Source organism: Panicum virgatum, chromosome 5N, assembly GCF_016808335.1.
Source record: "Panicum virgatum strain AP13 chromosome 5N, P.virgatum_v5, whole genome shotgun sequence".
Taxonomy (NCBI): domain Eukaryota; kingdom Viridiplantae; phylum Streptophyta; class Magnoliopsida; order Poales; family Poaceae; genus Panicum; species Panicum virgatum.
The window spans coordinates 70,768,530-70,792,451 of record NC_053149.1 but is presented as its reverse complement, the minus strand read 5'-3'; the positions used below and the strand labels follow the sequence as shown (position 1 = coordinate 70,792,451).

The 23,922-nt window shown below is 44.6% G+C and overlaps 4 protein-coding genes across 7 annotated transcripts; 1 reads left to right on the top strand and 3 right to left on the bottom strand.

Moving 5' to 3' along the window:
* Positions 1 to 6,616, bottom strand: LOC120672546 (protein LONG AFTER FAR-RED 3-like). Of its 2 annotated transcripts, XM_039953021.1 has the most exons (12): positions 6,562 to 6,616; positions 2,593 to 2,699; positions 2,388 to 2,511; positions 1,957 to 2,151; positions 1,739 to 1,824; positions 1,539 to 1,646; positions 1,359 to 1,454; positions 1,179 to 1,277; positions 1,015 to 1,089; positions 756 to 887; positions 564 to 679; positions 1 to 470 (listed from the first exon to the last, which is right to left on the bottom strand). In XM_039953021.1, the coding sequence occupies exons 1-12, from the start codon at positions 6,599 to 6,601 to the stop codon at positions 296 to 298; spliced, it is 1,353 nt and encodes a 450-aa protein (XP_039808955.1). In that variant the 5' UTR covers positions 6,602 to 6,616; the 3' UTR covers positions 1 to 295. The 2 variants fall into 2 exon arrangements, with proteins under 2 accessions (XP_039808955.1, XP_039808956.1); XM_039953022.1 differs by lacking the exon at positions 6,562 to 6,616 and having other exon boundaries at positions 2,576 to 2,699.
* Positions 6,617 to 8,723: 2,107 nt separating this feature from the next.
* On the top strand, positions 8,724 to 15,058 carry LOC120672545 (protein IRON-RELATED TRANSCRIPTION FACTOR 2-like). Of its 3 annotated transcripts, none has more exons than XM_039953018.1 (3): positions 8,724 to 9,692; positions 9,786 to 10,127; positions 13,807 to 15,058. In XM_039953018.1, the coding sequence occupies exons 1-3, from the start codon at positions 9,381 to 9,383 to the stop codon at positions 13,855 to 13,857; spliced, it is 705 nt and encodes a 234-aa protein (XP_039808952.1). In that variant the 5' UTR covers positions 8,724 to 9,380; the 3' UTR covers positions 13,858 to 15,058. The 3 variants fall into 3 exon arrangements, with proteins under 3 accessions (XP_039808952.1, XP_039808953.1, XP_039808951.1); XM_039953019.1 differs by lacking the exon at positions 13,807 to 15,058 and adding an exon at positions 13,102 to 13,463 and having other exon boundaries at positions 8,729 to 9,692; XM_039953017.1 differs by lacking the exon at positions 13,807 to 15,058 and adding an exon at positions 13,157 to 13,463 and having other exon boundaries at positions 9,010 to 9,692.
* Positions 15,059 to 15,301: 243 nt separating this feature from the next.
* On the bottom strand, positions 15,302 to 16,323 carry LOC120672544. Its single transcript, XM_039953016.1, has one exon. It carries the CDS (start codon positions 16,137 to 16,139, stop codon positions 15,489 to 15,491), a length of 651 nt encoding a protein of 216 aa, XP_039808950.1. The 5' UTR covers positions 16,140 to 16,323; the 3' UTR covers positions 15,302 to 15,488.
* A 1,682-nt stretch (positions 16,324 to 18,005) lies between these two features.
* Positions 18,006 to 21,609, bottom strand: LOC120672543 (protein LONG AFTER FAR-RED 3-like). The gene is made up of 14 exons (XM_039953015.1): positions 21,451 to 21,609; positions 21,092 to 21,333; positions 20,871 to 20,943; positions 20,590 to 20,696; positions 20,387 to 20,508; positions 19,954 to 20,150; positions 19,736 to 19,821; positions 19,536 to 19,643; positions 19,356 to 19,451; positions 19,176 to 19,274; positions 19,012 to 19,086; positions 18,753 to 18,884; positions 18,561 to 18,676; positions 18,006 to 18,467 (listed from the first exon to the last, which is right to left on the bottom strand). Exons 1-14 carry the CDS (start codon positions 21,542 to 21,544, stop codon positions 18,293 to 18,295), a joined length of 1,722 nt encoding a protein of 573 aa, XP_039808949.1. The 5' UTR covers positions 21,545 to 21,609; the 3' UTR covers positions 18,006 to 18,292.
* Positions 21,610 to 23,922: the final 2,313 nt, after the last annotated feature.

The window sequence follows — 23,922 nt, the reverse complement described above, 5'->3', positions numbered from 1 at the left end:
TTTACTACTGGGGAAATTTCAAAGTTGCTCTTGCCACTAGCTCTTCTATTTAGGCCAGGTCGCAACAAAAAGTTGCTGGTTCAAGTTTTGCCTACCTAGAACATTTCAAAAAAGAAAACAAGGATAAGATTGGGCAAGACGAACAGAAAACAACCCATGCTGGTATATGCTAATTCTACACACCGTACATATACTGCCTTCTCAAGCAATGGCGATTACGCAACGGCAATGGCATAGGTGCATCTGAAGAACTTCTCACAAGATTCTTTCGAGCACCACCCGATCTGGGTATGCTTCACGGGTAGGCCAGCTTGCCGCTCACATAAGTGGCCAGGACGTGCGCTGGTAGATCGCTGGCGAAGGCGTCCCATGAAGTGGAAGGCAGGACCACGAAATCGGCGTATTTCCCTTGAGAGAGGCTGCCCACGGCGTGGTCCAGGAAGCAGGCGTAGGCAGCAGATATCGTATGCCTGTTCTCGTTCGTCAGAGTTAGAGACATCCAATGGCGATTATTTGCGGCAAGATGTGTACGTCAAAGAACGTTAAACTGCACAAGGACTTACGCTTTCAGCGATTCATCGAGCGACAAACGTTCTGCAGGGATCCAGGGGACCTCCCATCCAGGAGGCTTACGAGAGATTGCGGTTTGAATCGCTTGTAAGGGGTTGATATCTGAAACCTGCAAAACAGAAACAGTGTATCTGGTAACTGAAAAAACAGATTTCAGTTACTGAGACGTCTGTAGAATTACGTACAGGCCAGTCAGAACCAAAAGCTAGCTGCGCGCCACCAGCTAACAGTGACCGAAACGTATAGGAACTTCGCTGTGCGCGGTCAAACCCAATCTTCTTTGCGGCAAAGTCGGCATCATCTAATAGATGATCTGGCTGTCAACAGTAAGGCATATATTTCAGATGGAGATTGCAGTTGCAGTCAGCTTTGCAAAGCATGACACCAAATATACGCAGAGTTTGAGAATTCTAAGTAAAATAGCAATGGAATGGAATAGTTTACCTGCACCGATGCGATGATACCTTGTTTGCCAAAGCGGTTTGCTGCAGCTGGAGCAAGATGTTGAGCATGCTCAATCTGATTTCATATGCAAAGATTCAGGTCAAGTTCTATCAAGCAGAGTGAGAGAAAAGAAAACAACCCTGCGGTATGCTATCAGAACATACCCGGAATCTACGGTCCTTCACTCCATTCAAATCAACAACCTTGTCGACCATATCCAGCAGCATGTCGTTAGCTTTATCCCCAATCGCATGTATTGCGACCTGAAGAAAATGAAAACATTATAACTTTCTAGAATGATGGTTGCTAAACTGAAGGATAAGTCAAACAGAAAATGCGTCTACCTGAAGTCCAGATTTGTCAGATTCTAAAGTTCTATTTAGAAGACTATCCATATCTGTCACTTGAAGACCATAATTGCCAGGATCACCCTCATAAGGCTGCAAAAGTTTACCAAAAGAACTTAAAAAAGAAAGTGGAAAACCTAAGTGGCTTGGTATGTAGAGGAGGGACAAACTATTTACCTCATGGAACAATGCACTTGAAGAACCCAGAGAACCATCAAGAAAAGCTTTAACACCACCTAGATGGATCCATTGACTAAGCGATCGACCATTTTCACTGATAAGATCCTAAAAGACAAGAAATGTATGTTCAAGGTATATTCACGTAAAGTAACGGATTATAACAGAAGAGCTTGGCATAATTCAAGAAGTAAGCTTACAGAAACACGAGCCCATGTGGGCATTGGGAAGAATAAGCATACTCTGATCAGCATTTTTTGCATAGAGTGAGCCCATTCATAGACATCTGTAGTCATAGCAATACTTAAGTCAGGACTCGAGAGTACAAAGAAGATCATAGATGAAATAAGTACAAAAGTGGATCCTTCTAAATGTTGCCCTAGGGTTACTACTTACTAGCAAAAGTGTTACAGAATACCTGAAAAATCTTGCCATGTTTTCTCAGCTGAGGCTCCAGGGAAGTAACTTCCAACATCAACAACAGTAGTCACCCCCCTCATTAGGGCATGCCTACTTGCTCTAAGAAGTGCCTCCCTTCTTTCATGGATAGAAACTTTTTCAATAACATCAAACATAAGCACCATAGCAGTATCCACCAGAAGACCAGTAGGCTCTACAAGTAACAATAAATGTCAGATAATCTGGTTATTCCTAGCCATTAAATTTAATGAAAAAACTAGCAATGAGGTAACAATAACTTGCTTTGAGTTTTCTTCTTTGTTTTTTCTAGTAACAACATACATATGCTTACAATTAAATAGTTTGTGTGTGCTAAGCAGCCATATTTACTTTACAAAGTAACACTGGGGTAGTATAGGGCTGAAGGCCCATGTTAATTAGTTGTGTTACCTCCTTCAGCTGTTCTCATGATAGTTCCACCAATTGGATCATTTGTGGTCTTGTCAATCCCAGCAATCTTCATAGCTAATGAGTTGGCTATGCCCATATGACCATCCATGCGTGAGAGCCAGACCTGCAATTGAAACAAGTCAGCTGGCAGCCCTGTTGCATGGCTTCTCAGAAGAGGTTCAACTCACGAGTATGAAAAACACACTGGATTATCAGGTGATATATCGTCCAGCCAAGCAGCAGCCGGGAAATCACCTCCCCAAACATCATTGTTCCAACCCCCTCCTAAAATCCACTGTCCAGGATGTTTATCTGTTCAGAAATATACAAGTATTAGAAATATTGGTATTTTTGTAGTCTGTACAAAACTCTGACAGAGCTAAATTGACCAATGAATCTCCTGCAAAACGCAGCAGACAAACTAACCTTCATGAGGCAAACCTGATGGGAGCTCGTGCTGAGCCCTGTCAGGACAAATGAATGCTCTAGCCTGGAACTGCCGGGGGGTGGGGAACTCTCGGACAGTTCGTGATTTGGCTGCCTTTGTGCAGTCCTATAGCCCCAAGCTTGTGTTCTTGTCGGAGACTAGACAAACGGAAGATCAAATGAAGGCATTACGCTGGCGTTTGGGCCTGAAAGGATGCCTAGCTAGGAGTTGCGTGGGTAGGAGTGGAGGTATCGCTCTATTCTGGGATGAATCGTTGAAGGTTGATCCGATCACAATCTCAAACAAGCTAATAGATGTTGAGATTTTGGGGTATCCATCGGCAAATCCTTGGCGCATATCTTTCATATATGGCGAACCAAGGGCGGAGGACAGGCATCTTACTTGGGAGCTATTGAAACATATTCGGCTCAGATCAGAGAAACCATGGGTAATTATGGGGGACTTTAATGAGCTTATGTGGCAGTTTGAGCATTTCTCGGAAACGCGAAGAAATGAGCGATGAATGGAAGCATTCAGGGACGTGTTGGATGTGTGCGACATGCATGACCTTGGCTTTTCGGGGACATCGTGGACATATGATAACAAGCAGGTTGGTAGGAGGAAAGTGCGGGTTCAGTTGGACAGGGCGGTGGCTAACTCATCCTGGTCAAACTTATTTGAGCATGCCACAGTGTATCATCTTGTGTCGCCATGTTCCGATCACTGCCCAATCCTTATGCGTACATCCCCGTCAGTCCGAGCAGGAGAGGGTGCCAAGATTCTAAGGTATGAAATCATGTGGGAGGGAGAAGAATCCCTACCAGAAGTGGTAGAGGAGGCATGGGGGAGGGCGCATCCTGGAGCCAAGTTAGGCTCGGTGGCACAACCGCTGAAGGAGGTCATGGGATCCCTCCAGGAGTGGAGTAAGGCTAAGTTTGGTTCGGTACGTAAAAAACTGAAGGAATTACACGAGAAGCTTGGCACCGCGCAAGGAGGGACAGATGATGAAAGTCGTGCAGAAGCTAGAAAGATAGCCTTCGAGATGAATGGGTTGTTGTACCGGGAGGAGATGATGTGGCTCCAACGTTCAAGAATTTCTTGGCGAAAGGAAGGTGAACGAAATACCAAGTTCTTTCACAGGAAAGCTATGTGGAGATGAAGGAAAAATAAAATAAAGTGACTGAAGGCCGATAATGGGTAGTGGTGCGATGATTCATCTGAAATGGCAAATATGGCAAAGGATTTCTTTCAAAGTTTGTATAGGAAAGATGATGGTATTATCCCTGATTGCATGGTCAATAACCTGAATGAAAAAGTGATTGCTGATATGAATAACTATCTATTCAAGGAATTTTCTAATGAGGAGATTAGTGATGCTCTCTTCCAAATTGGACCGTTAAAGGCACCCGGGCCGGATGGATTTCCAGCGCGCTTCTTCTAGCGAAACTGGGGTGTCGTCAGGGAAGAAGTCAATTGGGGCGGTGCACACTTTTTTCAAGGATGGAGTCATGCGAGATCAGGTAAATGACAGGGTTGTTGTTCTTATTCCAAAGGTTCCCCATCCAAAAATGCTAACTGATTTTCGCCCGATTAGTCTTTGCAATGTGTTATACAAGATTGTGTCAAAATGCTTGGTAAATCGGCTCCGGCCACTACTGCAGGACATCATATCACCAAGCCAAAGTGCTTTTATCCCTGGAAGAATGATAACAAACAATGCCATTATCGCTTTCGAATGTTTGCATGCCATCCAAAACTCCTCCTCAGCTCAAACAAACTTTTGTGCTTATAAATTGGATCTCTCAAAAGCATACGGTCGTGTTGATTGTGCTTTTCTGGAAAAAGCTTTCCTGAAGCTTGGATTTCATAGCATCCGGGTACGGTGGATCATGTCTTGTGTTTCCTCTGTATGTTTCTCTATCTGCTTCAACGGAGTCCTGACTGACTCCTTTGCACCAACACGCGGTCTACGCCAAGGTGATCCTCTTTCCCCGTACTTATTTTTGTTTGTTGTTGATGCTCTTTCAATGACGTTGCAGCAGGAAATCGAGTCAAGCAATCTGGAGGAGCTGAAGATAACACGGGCAGCGCCCGGTATTTCCCATCTCATCTTCGCGGATGATGCCCTACTATTTTTCAAGGCGAACGCCGACCAAGCTAGGCGAGTGAAGGAGGTGATCAGAAGCTTTGAACTCGGCACGGGACAACTGCTGAGCCCAACAAAGTGCTCTCTGTTGGCTCATGAAAGTGTGTCTCCGGAGGTGAAGCAGGAAATCTGCAATATTCTTGGTATGGCGAAAGTCCAGTTCGAGGCCAAGAATTTGGGTCTCCCCACGCCGGATGGGCGGTAGAAAAAAGAGAGATTCCAGCCGCTAAAGGAGTGGTTCGCGAAAAGGATGAATGCTTGGACAGAGAAACATCTGTCATCCGCAGGAAAGGAGGTTCAGATCAAATCGGTGGCACAAGCTATTCCAACTTACATCATGAGCGTCTTCCAGCTATCGGCCACGGTCTGTGAGGAGTTGGAACGGGGGATCATAAACTTTTGGTGGGTGCAAGAAAAGGGCGCCGTAAAACTCACTGGATGGGAGAAGTTCACCCGATCCAAAGATAGGGGCAGTCTGGGTTTCAAGGACTAAAAAATCTTTAACCAGGCCTTGTTAACGAGACAAGCATGGAGGCTTGTGGCTTTCCCAAATACTACCCGAATGGTAACCTGCTAGATACAGCTTTCCCTTCTGTTGTGTCTCTGACCTGGAAGGCTATAATGTTTGGTTTGGAGCTACTGAAGAAAGGAACTATCTGGCGTGTGGGCAATGGCAGGAAAATCAAAATTTGGAGGCATACATGGATCCCTAAACCAATATCTCTCAAGCCGGCAGAGAGCACAAGGCCATGCAGATTAAAGTGGGTGCACCAATTGATTGATGAGGACTCACACAATTGGAAGGAGGAGGTACTTAGGCATTTCTTCCATCACTTTGATGTGGAGGAAATTCTGAAAATACGTTTGCATAGGCGGGAAGTGGAGGACGTGATCGCATGGCATTATGAGAGAACGGGACTGTTCTCGGTCTGGAGTGCATATTGCCTTGGGGTGAACCTGACAGAAGTGGAAGCGGGCTCGATCTCGAGCAGTTCTAACCTAGATGGGACTAGACCAGCATGGAAGAAGCCGTGGAAGCTCCCGGTTCCCCATAAGGTGCGTATTTTCGCCTGGATGCTGATCCAGGGTGGGCTTGCCACCAAGTGCAATAAAAAGAAAAGAACAATCATCCAGGAGGCCATATGTGACCTGTGTGGGAAGGAAGTTGAAACGGAACACCATGCCGTCATTAGGTGTAACCATGCAGTATCATTGAGGGAGGCGATGAGGGAGAATTGGGACCTACCGACAGAAAACGTGCTAGCTTTCAACGGGCCGGAATGGCTACTGCTGCTCATTGACCGAGTAGATGCGGAGGAAGCAGCGCAGGTGGTGCTGGTTCTTTGGAGATCATGGTTCGTGCGGAATGAACTCACGCACAATGGCAGATGGACGCCTCTCCAGAATTCGGTGAGCTTCCTGTCCAACTATTGGACTACACGTACTGGATTCCATATATTCAACATGGGGACGTAGTAAATGAGAAAGGCAAGGCGCCAGTGGCAAGAACTGCAGTTCCAACACGAAGGCGCACGGCGGCAAAACACCCTTGGCAAGCTCCGAGGAGTGGCTGGATTAAAATCAACACAGACGGTGCATACCCGGAGACGTCAGGAGAGGCTGTGGCATTGGAGTCGTCATCAGGAATCACAGAGGTGAGGTGATCTTATCCGGCTGGAATTACATCGACGACGTGAACTCTGCAGAGCAGGAGGAGGCATTAGCTTTCCGGGAAGGGCTGGCACTTGCAGCAGATTATTGGGCACCTTTCTCAGCTATTGTTGAGTCTGACTGTTCCACGGTGATCAAGTACCTGAACTGCCCAAGCATCCAACGATCCACATCCACGTACATCATTCGCGACGCATTAGAGGAAGCCGGTAAGCTGCCACGAGTTCAGTTTTGCCATGCGGGTAGAGAGCAGAACCATGTTGCTCACGAGTTAGCACAGATAGCCAAGCGCCTTTGTCCTAGCGCCGTTTGGAGAGAGCGAGTTCCAGTGTGTGTATTGAGCAAGTTGTTGCTCAGGATGTAAACCTGATTATTCATCATTAATAAAGCTCTCTCTTTCGCAAAAAAAAGTGCGTATATGTAGCTTTGGTGGCAGGTGGTTCCGGAGACGCGCGCGCCTCGCACGAGAAACGGGGCTCCCGGGCACGCGCCGGCACGCGCCATCCCCGTTCCTTCACGCTCACCGCGCGTGTCGCCACCCTCACGCTGCGTGGTTCACATTCCCCGTCACCGATGCGGCATCGACGATTAGACTAATCACGCCCAGCCATTAATATATAAAACCATACTGTATTCTCATAGGCTTATGGCTGAGCCTAGCTAGCTATCCCCCTGACCCCTGACCGGTATCTCCCTCGTACATACCGTATGCATGTGTACGACAAGCAGCTATTTAGGCCGCGTTTAGTTGCGCGTTGTAAAGTCTAGATTTAAGTCTCTATGCAGGTGCCGAAAAAATAATTTGGAATTTTGATTTTTTAACTAAACACGGCCTTAATAGGAGGCTGGGATCCGATCGGTTAATAGATGATGATGACGGCGGCGACGAGGACTGAGCTGAGGTCGTACTAGTTTCAGCCTACAAATTCAAACTTAACTTTTGCTTGATCAGTGCAGTGCGTGGTCTGATATTGACCATATATAATTGCGGCATTATATTGCATTGATTGGGTCCATTTCATTTCATTATTTATTTATCAGCAGAATATATAACTGTCAGTAATAACATAATAGTACATCCAGGCAGAAGCACGCATGCATCCATCTTGTTTGTCACCCTATACGCATACACTGATGAGGATGCATGCGATTAATAAGCTGTTTCTGGTTTAAAATAGATGATCACTTGACAGACATATACTGTACTTGCTATATACACCGAGCTATATATATCTAATTAATTAATACGACGACCACCATTTGGGCAAAAAAGCTCTCCGCTAAATTACACTGGTAATATATAATAATGCATATTAAGGGATCGCAGTAATCTCTCTTTGTTGTTGTATCTACTTTAATTTTAATCTCTTGTTGCATTTTGCTTCATTATTATTTTTTTGAGGGGGTCAACGGTGATTTATCCCCACTTGAAATTCTACCACTGATGCCGGCAAGACAATTAATAAGGAGAGAGGGAGAACTAATTGAGCCATTCGAAACAGATTATATTACACCATTTGTCCGCCAGAGAGGGCTTATTCTTGTGGCACTTATTTAATTTCAGCTATCCATTTAATTATCACATGTAATGTATGTACACGATCACCATTTAGGCAAACACACGGAATATACATACTAAATTAAATTTGCATGTGCAGTAAGTGTACTGCAATGCACAGGCTGCAAGTGCATGTATAGTACAAGTGTACAACCACATAGCTAGCTAGTACAATGAGCAAACGCACACAGCAGTACAATCGAAGGGGAATGCCCCAGAGTGAAACAGAATGACATTACAAACAAATATAGCCCTAGCTAGTATTTACGCTCTAAAAAAATAGAGAACTAGAATGAAATTGGCAGTATAACTTATATGCGCTTAATTCTGAGTGGAAACATAAAGGATTCTTTTTGTTAACGTCATTATATTCCTTACTTCTATTGTATATCACAAAATTAAAGCATTTATTATTTTTGGAATTGGGGGGGGGGGTGGCTAAGTCTATTAAAGTGGTGGATTTTTCTAACTCTTTGTACCTTTTTCACCGGGTATTATTCAAATACCTCCCTTTCTGCTCCTTAATTTGGGACTTTTTTTTTCAATTGTATGGAAATTTGACCCTGTTTTTTTCATAACAAATGTACAAATAAAACAAATCTAATCTGTAAAAAGAGTTCTTAAACAGTTTGGACACAACATAACCGCCTCCGATCCTTACACTATTAGATAGAATAGGGCCCAATTGGGAAACGCGTTTTTCTTTACCATTATTCTACGTTCAAGCAAGCATAATATTTATGAATCTTTTTCTTAGAAAAATAGCTTCTTTTTTCTACTGCATGCATGCGATAATATGGCTCACCGGGTTCGGTATGGACCGTTTCACAAAATTCGTTTATCTTTGTGAAGCTAAGTCATAAATACAATACGTGTGTGACACTGACAGTCTGACACCCACTATCTGTCGCCTGCGGCTATATAAATAGGGAAGTCATCTCTCTGAAACTGCCTAAGCTAATCAAGCTACTCAATCAACAAGAGTTAATATTGCTCGCTCGCTAATCAGCTATCAATTAAAATTATTCGACTAGGCTAACTAGGTCCCCTCCCCCTCTCTCTGCTTTTCATGGTGCTGGTTGGTGCCCAAAGAATAATCTCATAGGCTTTCATGTTTCATCCCTCCTGACTCCTGAGATCTCGACGAACAGCAGCAGCATCACAGCAGCTAGCAGGCTGGCAACACGCGGCATGGAGCACCAGCTGTTCGATGACCCCTTCTCTAGCAGCATCTCGTCGCTGGAGGCGGACATCTTCTCCGCCGGCGGCCAGCTGCCGTCGCCGCCGTGGCCGGACCTCGACCTCGACCTCGACGACGACGACATCCACGACCTCTCCGCGCCGACCGGCAACCCCACCTCCTCAGGAGGCTATGGCTCGGGCGGAGGCTCCGGAGGCTCCCACAGGAAGCACAGCCACAACGCGTACGAGCGCGACCGCCGGAAGCAGCTCAACGAGCTCTACTCCTCGCTCCGCTCCCTCCTCCCCGACGCTGACCACACTGTAACAACTCCTGCACACGTGCTCGCTCTCTCCCGCATGGAAGGTAACCAAAGGGACCTGAGATTTTGATGGTGATGTCATGATGTGCTGCAGAAGAAGCTGAGCATCCCCACCACGGTCTCCCGAGTTCTCAAGTACATCCCCGAGCTGCAGAAGCAGGTGGACAACCTGGAGAGGAGGAAGAAAGAGCTGACGAACGCCAACTGCAAACCAGGAGTTCTGAACACGAGCCAGATTGTAACTCCCATTGTTTCTGCTACTTGCCTCAACGATACGGAGATCATGGTTCAGGTCAGCCTGCACAGCAACGTGGCTGCCACAAGTCTTCCTCTGTCCAAGTGCATAAAAGTGATGGAGAATGAAGGCCTTCACCTAATTAGTTCATCAACTTACTCCACCTTCGACAACAGGACATTCTATAGCCTCCATGTTCAGGTACATGACTACGTATTTCTCAAGATGGTGCAGCTACGGAGCTACCTCTTTCATTGATGTTGATTAGATCTTCATTCTCTAATTTGTTGATTAATATATATATATATCCTTGGCTTGCTAGATGCTACAATCTAACACTTCTACTCATAATTAATGCACTTAATTTATTTCATCACTCGCATACGTATACTAACTTTTTAGTTCCATTACTTTCATCTAGGCCTCATATAAATCTAATTTTTACTACAATTGTTCATTTTCATGTATTCCCTAAACTAATAATAAGATGTTGATTATTCATAAAGTCTTAGAAAGGTGTAGCCCTTTAATTTATAGTTAAAACCAGGATTACATGAGCAGGGGCGGATCTAGAAAATTAAGATAGGGGGCTGACCAAAGATGAGGTTGTCTTCTACCTTCTCCAGCCCTCCCCCATTCTTCATCCATAGTGTCTATAAATTAGAGAGGGAATGAAGGGGATCCATGGACTTCCAGGCAATCAGGGCTCTGCATAGAAGTCTATGGATCCCCCTCAGCCCCCACCTTAGATCCGCCACTGCACATGAGCCACTCTTATAAATAGAAAAAATATAAGAACTACTAGAAATTGTTTCAAAAGCAACATCTAGGGTCGCTCAGGTGTTCCATAACTTCTAATTAACACAAAGAATGGAGACAACTGAATACTATTAGTAGTAGGTGATTTTGGATCAAGATTCCAGAGTAAACTTACTAGCTAGCAGGCACAGAATAAAAGTGAACACACACACAATAATGGATATAACTCTAATCACCAATTAAGTTATATGGGAGTAGCAAATTGTTTAACTATACACCAATTATAGCATAATTATTTAACTATACACCAATTATATGGGACTAGCAAATTGCTTCTGTTCGATTCGAGCTATTTGAAATGAATGACAAGCTATATATGTGACACATTAATATTAATGCATGTGCCAATTTAGAGACCATCATTTTTTTCTTAAATGTTGTTATTTAACATGTTAGGGAAAACATACTACATACTAGTTTTGTTGGACAAATAATAGTCTAATATAATTGCAAAACATGATTCTCTCTTTTGCATGATCCCTCTGTAGTTGTATAAAAATTTTATGATGATCGTGTGTTGGCTTACTGAAATGGTTGTAACATGTTGCCTTATCTATTTCAAAACTGGCACAAAGATATGCCAACTTAAGCTTTGAATATAATATCCCTCTGTAGAGCACAATTTGGATCCACAAAAAGGAAGTTTGAATATAATACTAACAAGATTATTGCGGTTCCAGATTTCAGAGTAAATTGATTAGTCGCATAATAGAAGTGAACATATACTCAATAATAAGTCAATAATGTATATAACTCTAGTCTATATATAGCGATTAAGAAGTTACAAGAAAACTTAACTGTCTAAAACTCTTAATTACACAAAACTAGCATGTAGTGTCAGTTGTATTGGAGCAATTTGAAATAAAATGATAAGCTATAAACCAAGTGTGTCGCATTAATATTAATGCATCTGTCGTTAGCTGGAAAACAATATTTTTCCTTTAGATGTTTATATATAACATGTTAGGGGAAAACATGGTACTTACTAGTTGTTGAATCAAATTATAGTCTAACGAAACTGTATCCACAAAGAAAATTCAAATATCAAATACTAATAACAAGACTGTATAAAATGCACACCAAACAAAAAAAATCATAATGAAAGGCAAATGTTTTACACGAAGAAGAACCAAAAGTTGGGGGGGGGGATAAAAAGTTCACAGATACAGACCGAGAAAACATGATCCATTGCATTTGGTATGATGACATAGTTACTGTAAATAAATAAATTTTACGAACACATTCATCATATCCAATCTAGTGTATGTGGCTAGAGGTGTATATGACTCAAAATAGCACACATCTGATAAAGAGTGAAAAGCTCACAAGCCACAAACAATTCACCTCTACCAGAAATATTCAAATAGGATAAAAGAGAATTTAGATTTGGATATTTATATATATACATACACTAAACCAGTACTAATCCAATACTTAAACCAGTTGATTTATGAGCTAATCCTCCCAGCCAATCCAAAATATCTCTCTAGGACTGATGGAAGAGCTTGAAAGATCTTGAAGAAATCCTAAAAACTTGAATATTAGAGTCCATTACGCACCGCCAAAGAAAGTGAAATAACTATGGGTTTCATATAAGTACTCAAGCATGATGTAATTAACTGATGTTACTGTACAACCTATGTAAGTTTGGAGATAATATTGATTTATATAAATTAGGATATGCTCTACGCTTTGGAATGAAATTGATAAGATATTCAATGTACTCCCTCCATCCTAAAATATAACTACTTCTAGCATTCAAATTTTATCTCATAATATAGCTACTTTTAAGTTCCCAAGTGGATTTTTTAGTATGCGAGGTCTAAAATTAATAATGGTAAATAGGAAATCCATAATTATTCTCTTAATTAGTGCATGGTCCTACAGAAGGTTATTATAAACTTTTACTCTCCATCCTTAATTTGTCTAGAAAAAAACTCTAGAAGTAGCTATATTATGTGACAGAGGGAGTAGGACTTCTACACTCTTGCAAGAAAATGCAATATATCAGAGCCATAAAAGGTCATAATGTAACTAATTAGAAACAATTAGAAGTAATTAAAAGGTCATGCATGATAGATTTAAGAAATTTACAACTAAGCATGTGATTATGAGAATCAAGATAGTGATATAGTTCCTCAAACAAAATATGAAATCAGGAGTACAAAATATGATAGATTTAAGGCTTCCTTGCCATTGTCTTAACTATGAATATCTGTGATATATTAGACCAATGGCAGGAAAAGTCTACCGTTCATTTCACAAATAATCACTTGAATGACTACAGTCAATGTACTTTTCTTTGGCAGAATATGTGTAATGAATCTGGTTATAATAAGTTAATTAACATGGACAGTGCTTGGAGATGCATGAGTAACAATATTCATTCCATGAATGCATTGCTTTGACAGAGAAGTCAAAGAACGATGAAGGAGGAGTGCCCAGCATTCTGCGATGAACTGGAGAGGATTATCAAGAAGAAAGCAGGGGCTTAGCTGCAGTGCGCCGTAGTACATACATATATAGCAGTATAGCACCGTCGCGTGTATTATTAGTTGGATCCTATATGAGTATACGCTAATTAATTAAGAGTGCATGTAAATAGTGGGTTAATTAATATGTTGTCGTGTGTGGATGGACGGACCAAATTAAGCATACTCCTATATAGTACTGGATACTAATTAACGGAGAGATATAGCACTAGCACTAATGCACTCATCCGTGATATAGTGTGTGTGAGTGTGTCCATGTGGCTTTTCTGTCGTCGACGCATACACAGGGAACATTGTCCACGTTGAAGTAACGTATGATTAGGGGTGCAAATGGGTGACTCTAGATGCACCTTCAACCCTTTTAGTTTAAATATTTATGATATTCCTTTAAAATGGTCATTTTAGAGAAGTAGTACAAATATTTAAATTAATAAAGATTAAAAGTGCACCTAAAGATTATTTATTTACACCCCTAATCAGATAAGTACAATGCAAATACCAAGGGATAGTGTATATATATGACATGGTGTTCAGGATCAGTTACTAGGTGGTGTGGAATTCTCTGATAAGGAAAAGAAATTACCTCTGGCCTTTGCACGCGGCATTCACGGCCCGCCTAACTTGGTGGTGTCAGCCCAAGTGGACACTTGGTGGTGTCAGCTCAACCGATGGTGAGATGGGTGACGCGGACAAGGTCCGGTCAAGCGGGCGGAGCAGATAGATGATGTCATTGAGGCACCGAGCCCCACGCGTCTCCAACCATGATCCATTCATGTCATGGAGATGGAGATCAGATCAATGCCAGTCTTATTAGAGCGAGGCTAAAAGTATCTATTTTCACACTCTATTTAACTTCTTTTAACACTCTAAAAAAGTTCCTCTCCATATTAATTTTCTTAGTCCAGTAGACTCTTCATTTTCCATTCTCCAAATCCCAAAGGCTCCTTCAACTCTCCCCCTACACACGCTGATGTGTGGGTCCCACGCATCATCTCCTTCCGTCCCCTTTCTTTCTTGGGTGGTGTTCCCGAACTACGAGGATTGCTAGTGATCAAGGGGCATACCACGGTGTTCACCAAGTCCAGGCACACGTGGTGACGCACTTGGAGCGGATAGAGGATGGTCGGAGCTCGTCGGAGAAGAGGTAGGACGTGGCGGCGCACCGGCGGCGAAGTGTGTTCCTCACCAACCCAAATGAGCTGCGAACGTGGAGAGTTAGCGGAAGCATCATGATCTACTCGTCCAAACGAACCCATTTTAGGTATATTGGTTGGCCCCATTTTGAGAGTTGGATAGGGGCTCCTTGCCTCCCGCCTACTCCTCGCTCGTGCCCATGCTGACCCATGCGGCCACCTGCCCCGCGCCGCTGCGACCCCGCAGGCGTACTCCGCTGCCCAACCTGTGCTGCCGCCTCCCTGCACCGAAGCACCCCCACAGGCAGCCTCCGCGCCCACCTGCTCCTCGCCCACGCCCGTCCTCATGGGCAAGCCCGCCGCCCATCTGGAGGGCGGGAGAGGCGAGTGAGCGAAATGCCGAGCGGCGGTGGCTCAAGAAAGATGTCGATCCAGAGTGGAGGAATTGCAAGCTGATTGACAAGCGGGGACAATGCCGAGTCTATTGGATCGGTGTTTTTTTTTTTTACCTAGCTAGACTGTTTTAGAGAATCTCTTGGTGATACTTTAATAATTTAGGTGGCAGCTGGTTGTATGCTATTATCATGTTATCATGTCACTTGCAATCCATATAACAACACATTCATATAATAGGTAGGTGTTGGTGTAGGGTATATTATTGATATATGGTCCACCTCATCTTCTCACAATATCCCCTGTGTTTTAGCATTTATATTATGTGGCACACCGCCGCTAGATGTTCTTATATTCAGGGGCGGATCTAGCAGTGTGTATAGGGGGGTTCCAGCCCCCCTAGACCCACATAACCCCCCCCCCCCCCCCAACAATCATTTTGAGGAGAAAGAATGAGGAAGGAGGAAAGGAAGAAGAAACTCAGTCCCCCTATCTATTTCTGGATCCGCCACTGCTTATACTAATAAGAGCTGGTGTACTAATAAGTAACAATATAATCTCGAGAGGCCAAATGTGCTCGATCTGCATGCTCTCGATGGTACGTAACGTTCAAGCCAAATGTGCGGCCAATCAACATACATATTGAATTAATCCGTATGTACATTTAACTGCTAGCTCGTCCTCCATCCTAAATGAAATTTTGGTCAGTTGTACATCGGCCGGGTTTAAGACGACAGCATTCTAGCCGTCACCCTCAGCCACCTGCTCCTATCGCCCTCCGCTATGGTCTCCAGCCTCGGCGCCCACGGCCGGCTCCTCGGCCCCACCAGCTGCGCGTAATGCCGCTTCAGCTCCGGCGTGCTGCACAGCTCCGCCGCCGTCTTCGGCGCCGGCGGGGCGCCGCCGTCGTAGGTGATCACCTTCTCGATGAACTCCGGCAGGACCCTGATGAGCGGCGCGCCGCCGTCGCCCTGCTTGACGTACTCGAACGGGCACTGCCCCGCCAAGGGCAGCGCCGCCTTGGACCTCCCCCTGTTCTTCATCCCCGCCGCGGGCGCGGGCGCGGCCGACAGCGCGGCGAGCGTGGCGGCGGTGAGCACCTTGAGGGACGGGAACCGCGCGGCGGGGAGCACGAAGTAGGTCCGCCCCGGCAGGAGCTCCTCGCCGGGGGACATGACAGGGATCGGGAGGCCCACGAAGAAGGCGTCCGCGGGGCAGACGAAGTGGTCCGTGGTCGGCGCCGGGAGCTCCGCCGCGACGTCCCCGGCCGTGAGGCGGGCGTCGGCGGCGACCAGCCTCGCCCGACCGCCCCAGTACACCAGCCTCACCGCCGCCGGCAGGTGCAGGCACGGGGGCAGGGAGAGTCCATTGCCCATGTAAGCTTGTAATAAGTAAACGTAAACAATAAGGATCGGCGCTCGTGGAGTCCAAGTGAGCTTGCAAATGGTCTGCTGCCTGAGAGAGAGAAGGATCAGAGGAGATCGAGCTTGGAAAACCGGCCGGAGGAGCCTGCAGGGTTGTGCAGTTTGAGAGAGAGGGGTGAGTATATATGTGAGGGGGCGGCGGGCGTGGAAGGAGGTTGACCTCACCTTGGAATTGGAACACGAAAGCTTCAACGAGAAGAGAAAGAGAGGTGTTTCATGTGCGCGTCGTCCGTCGCATGCTGGGGCTGGGCTGGCCGGGTCAGCGGTCAAAGCTGACGGCCATTTCCAAGACCTGGCATTTTTTTTATTTATTGACGAGCTACCTAGCCTTGTGGTTGGACGACGTGTGGACTAACGATTGGGCGACAGGTGGAAGAAGCGAATGAATTGTTCTCGTGGCCAGCGGAGCAAGGGGTGGGTGATGCGCGTGCGGCCACGTTGGATCCGCTCGCCTCCTCGAGCCCATCCGGTGTCTTCGCTAGCATCCAGCAGCTGAATAGTTAAATAAAACGTTCCCCACGCCGACATCTACAAATAATAGGGTTGGTTCGTTCTATTCTATTAATCCTGCTCCTGCAGAAGAAATGCGTGCGTCAGCACCGGAGAAATAGTTGGTTGATGATGAGATGCCGTGTGACTTCAATTTAGGCAGGGACGACAAGAATATATTGTCAACGGAGGTTTTATCACTACTACAGAAAAATAAGCTTTCATCGCACACATTAATATCGGTTAACTTTTAGTTCAGTACTAAAGTTGGTATGAAACCATTTTAATACCAAATCTAAATTTGAAAGTCCCGAGAACCATTTTAGTAGCAGACTAAAACACCCACCGGTATTAAATATCGCATTTTAGTATCGGTCAATGATACCATATATGGAGAGTTTTATAGTATTAAATTATAGTCACATCATCAATTTTGTTAACATAGCGAGGAGATAACTTAGTAAACATAGTTACCTAGTAGTTCTCATTATTAGTAACTGTATCATGAAATTGTGCGTTCAGACTGGCCTTAAGAATCAAAATCCAATGCAAGTGATGCCATGTGCCCTCGTTGGCACTGTGGGCACTACTCACAGAGAAGTAGTAGTTTTTCTTTAAGCAAGTTCAGCCACAGAGAAGTACTTAGTATGGTTACTGAATCAGCGTAAAATTCGTGACTAGTGTATATCTACCTTGTGCGTGTCTTTGTCGTATTTTCATCTTGGAAAACTGGAATGCGCAGGTAAGGCCGATACCGACCCGAAGTTCAGTCATGTTGCACATGTCATTTGACGACTAATCTTCATCTTAACAATCAACAATATGTTCCCAGCCGAAATATAAACACGACCGGAGACTAGCCTGACACATATGTCGGTGATGTTTATCTAATAGTAAGATTTGGCTGCTGCTCCTGCTGTTGACTGTTCCTCACTTCCTCTAGAACCAGCTGACTGTTCTCCTCCTTGCACTGAACATATCCATATTTCCTAATACGTCTCAATGCCACCAAACTGTGGGCTTGCAGTCTTGTATTTTGATTCCCACTGCTCCATATATATGTCAGTGGAAGTTTCAAAACCATAAACGTCTAGGTACACGCATTCGACAGCTCCGTTTTATCTTTATTATTTTTTGAAACGAAAGGAGTGGTGTTGCAATCAGCCGCCGGCGTTTTCAGTATGCCCAGGAGAGAAGCAGTCCGATTGTGGGGTCGGCTGGTAGCTCAACCAGCGTCATTTGGTTCAACTCCTTGGTCCTCGTATATTATTGCACGTGCCGCTCCAACAACCAGTCAACGACGATCTGCAATCAACCTGTGTTTACTACTGGGGAAATTTCAAAGTTGCTCTTGCCACTAGCTCTTCTATTTAGGCCAGGTCGCAACAAAAAGTTGCTGGTTCAAGTTTTGCCTACCTAGAACATTTCAAAAAAGAAAACAAGGATAAGATTGGGCAAGACGAACAGAAAACAACCCATGCTGGTATATGCTAATTCTACACACCGTACATATACTGCCTTCTCAAGCAATGGCGATTACGCAACGGCAATGGCATAGGTGCATCTGAAGAACTTCTCACAAGATTCTTTCGAGCACCACCCGATCTGGGTATGCTTCACGGGTAGGCCAGCTTGCCGCTCACATAAGTGGCCAGGACGTGCGCTGGTAGATCGCTGGCGAAGGCGTCCCATGAAGTGGAAGGCAGGACCACGAAATCGGCGTATTTCCCTTGAGAGAGGCTGCCCACGGCGTGGTCCAGGAAGCAGGCGTAGGCAGCAGATATCGTATGCCTGTTCTCGTTCGTCAGAGTTAGAGACATCCAATGGCGATTATTTGCGGCAAGATGTGTACGTCAAAGAACGTTAAACTGCACAAGGACTTACGCTTTCAGCGATTCATCGAGCGACAAACGTTCTGCAGGGATCCAGGGGACCTCCCATCCAGGAGGCTTACGAGAGATTGCGGTTTGAATCGCTTGTAAGGGGTTGATATCTGAAACCTGCAAAACAGAAACAGTGTATCTGGTAACTGAAAAAACAGATTTCAGTTACTGAGACGTCTGCAGAATTGCGTACAGGCCAGTCAGAACCAAAAGCTAGCTGCGCGCCACCAGCTAACAGTGACCGAAACTTATAGGAACTTCGCTGTGCGCGGTCAAACCCAATCTTCTTTGCGGCAAAGTCGGCATCATCTAATAGATGATCTGGCTGTCAACAGTAAGGCATATATTTCAGACGTTGATTGCAGTTGCAGTCAGCTTTGCAAAGCATGACACCAAATATACGCAGAGTTTGAGAATTCTAAGTAAAATAGCAATGGAATGGAATAGTTTACCTGCACCGATGCGATGATACCTTGTTTGCCAAAGCGGTTTGCTGCACCTGGAGCAAGATGTTGAGCATGCTCAATCTGATTTCATATGCAAAGATTCAGGTCAAGTTCTATCAAGCAGAGTGAGAGAAAAGAAAACAACCCTGCGGTATGCTATCAGAACATACCCGGAATCTACGGTCCTTCACTCCATTCAAATCAACAACCTTGTCGACCATATCCAGCAGCATGTCGTTAGCTTTATCCCCAATCGCATGTATTGCGACCTGAAGAAAACGAAAACATTATAACTTTCTAGAATGATGGTTGCTAAACTGAAGGATAAGTCAAACAGAAAATGCGTCTACCTGAAGTCCAGATTTGTCAGATTCTAAAGTTCTATTTAGAAGACTATCCATATCTGTCACTTGAAGACCATAATTGCCAGGATCACCCTCATAAGGCTGCAAAAGTTTACCAAAAGAACTTAAAAAAGAAAGTGGAAAACCTAAGTGGCTTGGTATGTAGAGGAGGGACAAACTATTTACCTCATGGAACAATGCACTTGAAGAACCCAGAGAACCATCAAGAAAAGCTTTAACACCACCTAGATGGATCCATTGACTAAAAGATCGACCATTTTCACTGATAAGATCCTAAAAGACAAGAAATGTATGTTCAAGGTATATTCACGTAAAGTAACGGATTATCACAGAAGAGCTTGGCATAATTCAAGAAGTAAGCTTACAGAAACACGAGCCCATGTGGGCATTGGGAAGAATAAGCATACTCTGATCAGCATTTTTTGCATAGAGTGAGCCCATTCATAGACATCTGTAGTCATAGCAATACTTAAGTCAGGACTCGAGAGTACAAAGAAGATCATAGATGAAATAAGTACAAAAGTGGATCCTTCTAAATGTTGCCCTAGGGTTACTACTTACTAGCAAAAGTGTTACAGAATACCTGAAAAATCTTGCCATGTTTTCTCAGCTGAGGCTCCAGGGAAGTAACTTCCAACATCAACAACAGTAGTCACCCCCCTCATTAGGGCATGCCTACTTGCTCTAAGAAGTGCCTCCCTTCTTTCATGGATAGAAACTTTTTCAATAACATCAAACATAAGCACCATAGCAGTATCCACCAGAAGACCAGTAGGCTCGACAAGTAACAATAAATGTCAGATAATCTGGTTATTCCTAGCCATTAAATTTAATGAAAAAACTAGCAATGAGGTAACAATAACTTGCTTTGAGTTTTCTTCTTTGTTTTTTCTAGTAACAACATACATATGATTACAATTAAATAGTTTGTGTGTGCTAAGCAGCCATATTTACTTTACAAAGTAACACTGGGGTAGTATAGGGCTGAAGGCCCATGTTAATTAGTTGTGTTACCTCCTTCAGCTGTTCTCATGATAGTTCCACCAATTGGATCATTTGTGGTCTTGTCAATCCCAGCAATCTTCATAGCTAATGAGTTGGCTATGCCCATATGACCATCCATGCGTGAGAGCCAGACCTGCAATTGAAACAAGTCAGCTGGCAGCCCTGTTGCATGGCTTCTCAGAAGAGGTTCAACTCACGAGTATGAAAAACACACTGGATTATCAGGTGATATATCGTCCAGCCAAGCAGCAGCCGGGAAATCACCTCCCCAAACATCATTGTTCCAACCCCCTCCTAAAATCCACTGTCCAGGATGTTTATCTGTTCAGAAATATACAAGTATTAGAAATATTGGTATTTTTGTAGTCTGTACAAAACTCTGACAGAGCTAAATTGACCAATTAATTTCATTAAACAGAAGCAGTTGGACACGGCTAGTTGCCTCTCACTTTGTGATAAAAGGCTTATAAGCAGCAAAATGAAAATGACAAGCACCTCTGGTAGCTTCCTTGACTCTGCTGATGAAGTCATCTTTGCTTCTGACCCCTCGAAGTGGCACCCTCGCTATCTGAAGCAGATTCAGAAAGCAGTATCAGCAAGCTAGTACAATACATGCTGAGAAACAATTTGCTGTAATCTCGGTGGTAGGCCATGGCAATTGGGAATTGGCAAACGCCCAAGTGTAACTGGAGGCGCTAATTGGGTAGTGGTACGACCTGCAGGCCGCCATCGATGAAGTGCACATGGGAGTCGATGAACCCCGGCAGCACGACGTTCCCGCTGAGATTCAACTCATGCGTGTGGCGACCCTTGAGCTCCTTGACGGATTCGTAGGCCCCGACGCGGAGCACGCGGCCGGCGCGGACGGCCATGGCGCCGGCGAAGGGGCGGGCGGGGTCGGCGGTGTAGATGGTGGCGTTGGCCAGGATCATGTCGGCGAAGCGGCCCCGCGGCGTCCCTGCAATGCGAGGCGGGGAGAGAGACGATAGTTAATCTTGAGCTCCAGAGCTCCCTGCAATAACCGGCGAAAGGAAGCTGGCTGGAAGGCCGAGCGGCGCTCGTAGCGCTGGCGTACATGAGAGGCGGGAAGACGGGGGGAGGAGGAAGGCGGCGGCGGCTATGGCAACGGCCGCAGCGAGGAGAGCGGCGCTCTGCGCGGGCAATACCATCTTCTTTCCCTCGGCGTGGGGCGTCCACGGTCCACAACAAATGCTATATTAAAAAAAAAACTTTTCCAGATCTGAATACGACGCCCAATGAATCCTATATGCATATGTTTGGATCGATGGGCTAATAGCTACATAGGTAACTAATTGTAATCATAATGAATCCAAACGAAACAGCTAATACACAGATAAAGCTCTTCTAATTATCAAATTACTTAGTTCAATCGAGCTAATTCTAGCTAATGAGTTAATAGCTGGATGGATCCAAACGGACCATAGTCGTTTGAGGAGAACGCTCCTAAAAAAAATCTATTAACCTGGTGATATGTTTGGTATCAACTGCCCTTGCCTACTTGCAGAGAGGCACAAGGCAAAACTTTTATTTAGATAGAAGCATTTTGAGTGTGGTTAGATCACTTTGCATTTTGCATTTTTGCGCTTTTGGAAAGGAATTTTTAATATTTGAAGTATTAAATGTAGACTAATCACAAAACTAATTACAGATCTCGTCTGTAAACTACGAGATGAATCTAATGGGTCTAATTAATTCATCATTAGAGCATATTTATTGTAGCATTATTGTAGTAATTTAGTGTCTAATCACGCCATAATTAGGCTCGTTAGATTAGTCTCGCGATTTACAGTCCATTTGTGTAATGCGATTTATTTTTTGACTATATTTAGTATATCATGCAAGCGATTTACAAAAAATTTGTATTTTGTGTTTTAGGATCTTTTTGTGTTGCGGTAGCTGTCATGTTACCGCTTTGTTAATAGTTTTTGTTTGCCACTCACTTTGCTAATATGTGTGTGGGGAGGTGTTTTAGTACCTCGTTCTGATAATGCCTTCTTCGTTTCAGAGTTACAAACAGCAGGTGCTCCGGAAGTTCGGACATCCCGTCGGTTGTACCAGTATGAGGACAGCCATAACGTACCGCACCAATTGTCCAGTAACAGATCGATGTCCTAGACAGAAAGCTAGCTCCCTTGCTTATTCCCAGAAGGACAACAGCCCAACATCCTGGCCACCGCAGGAGCAAAAACGTTTGAGCCTGAAGATGGCTGCAGATGAAAAAATATTTGAACTAAAAAGTTGTAGATCTTGTCGAGATCTACAATTTTTCGTATAAAATTTATCTTCATCCGAGTTCATATGAATTAGTTATGATTTTTTGAAATTGGACTGTCTAGATCAGGAAAATTCTGCTGAATGAACCGGCGGTGAGGTTGCCATTTCATCGAGCTATAGCCAGTTCATTTGACAGTAGTGGTATTGATATGCAAAATTTTTGGGTGGATGTATATTTTTAAAATTCGTAAAATAAAAAATTCCGATGCCTGCTTTTCAGTAGTAGGCCCGGTGGGACGGGATGTGTGGGCCGCCATCGGTCACATATGAGTGTGGGCTTTCCGTTGTGTGGACAAGGTACAGCCCAAGGGCGCGGTTGACACAAAAAAAAATAGCACATGTGACAGGCGGGCCAGAATGATATTTTGACATTTTGTGCATCATCAGACCACCACTCTGTTTTTTTTAACGAAGCATATGCACACGCTCACATACACGTAAGTATGCTCATTTTTATAAGAATACAGTGTGGAACAACGAAATTTGCACTTATACAGCCAGAAAAAAGTGCAAATTATTTATTGGGTTTTTCAAAAGAACAAATAATTTATTGGCCCGTAATCCCGTTGTCCCGTCGCCGCGGGCGTGCCCTACCCTGCTACCCAACCCAACCCCCAAAGGAGGTAGTCGTCGCAGCAGAAAAGCGCGAAAACGACAATGGTGGTACGCCAAATCTCGGAAGCAGTTGCCTGGCTGCCTGCCTGCAAATAGCATTCTCCTCTCCCGTGGCAAGGCAAGGCTGTCATGTCGAGAGCCATAGCAAAGCGAGGGAACGGACTAGACCACAAGCACATGCCCAGCAATTTGCAGCGCAACTTGAGCACCGGCGCACGCGGATGCCCGCCCCCAAATGCATCGCATCCTGACTGGCCATGCGTGCGGTGCGATCCTGAGAGATCTCCGGATATACACTGCGTTCGGCAGGCTGGAGCTGGAGACTGGAGCTAGAGTGCTGTGAGAAAAAAATACTGTTACCTGGTTGGTGGCTGGAAACTAGAGCTGGAGGGACATGAGAGGGAAATACTGTAGCGTTGGAAGCCAAACCACCAGGCGAACGCAGTGATAGTAGCTTATTCGATCCGGGGTGATCCTGCCCTATTCCCGCCCAGCCACCGGTAGTTGCTTCGATACCACCCTATAATCTTAGTCTAATGCCATGCCAGTGCCAGTATGGCACACGTACGAAACAGTGTCTCATCACCTTTCTCTATTATTGTTACCTATTCTCATCTTATCAAAATCCAATCATTCA

Excerpts from the sequence above, each read along its gene's own strand:
- LOC120672546 (XM_039953021.1), bottom strand. The coding sequence starts at position 6,601 with ATGACGACTCCAATGCCACAGCCTCTCCTGACGTCTCCGG. Across the intron at positions 2,700-6,561 it reads GCCTCTCCTGACGTCTCCGG|ATAAACATCCTGGACAGTGG; the intron begins GTATGCACCGTC and ends ATTTCTGAACAG. Across the intron at positions 680-755 it reads CTTTTGGTTCTGACTGGCCT|GTTTCAGATATCAACCCCTT; the intron begins GTACGTAATTCT and ends TCTGTTTTGCAG.
- LOC120672545 (XM_039953017.1), top strand. The coding sequence starts at position 9,381 with ATGGAGCACCAGCTGTTCGATGACCCCTTCTCTAGCAGCATCTCGTCG. Across the intron at positions 9,693-9,785 it reads TCCCCGACGCTGACCACACT|AAGAAGCTGAGCATCCCCAC; the intron begins GTAACAACTCCT and ends GATGTGCTGCAG. Across the intron at positions 10,128-13,156 it reads TCTATAGCCTCCATGTTCAG|AGAAGTCAAAGAACGATGAA; the intron begins GTACATGACTAC and ends TTGCTTTGACAG.
- LOC120672544 (XM_039953016.1), bottom strand. The coding sequence starts at position 16,139 with ATGGGCAATGGACTCTCCCTGCCCCCGTGCCTGCACCTGCCGGCGGCG.
- LOC120672543 (XM_039953015.1), bottom strand. The coding sequence starts at position 21,544 with ATGGTATTGCCCGCGCAGAGCGCCGCTCTCCTCGCTGCGGCCGTTGCC. Across the intron at positions 21,334-21,450 it reads CCCGTCTTCCCGCCTCTCAT|GGACGCCGCGGGGCCGCTTC; the intron begins GTACGCCAGCGC and ends CTCGCATTGCAG. Across the intron at positions 19,087-19,175 it reads TGAAGGACCGTAGATTCCGG|ATTGAGCATGCTCAACATCT; the intron begins GTATGTTCTGAT and ends ATATGAAATCAG.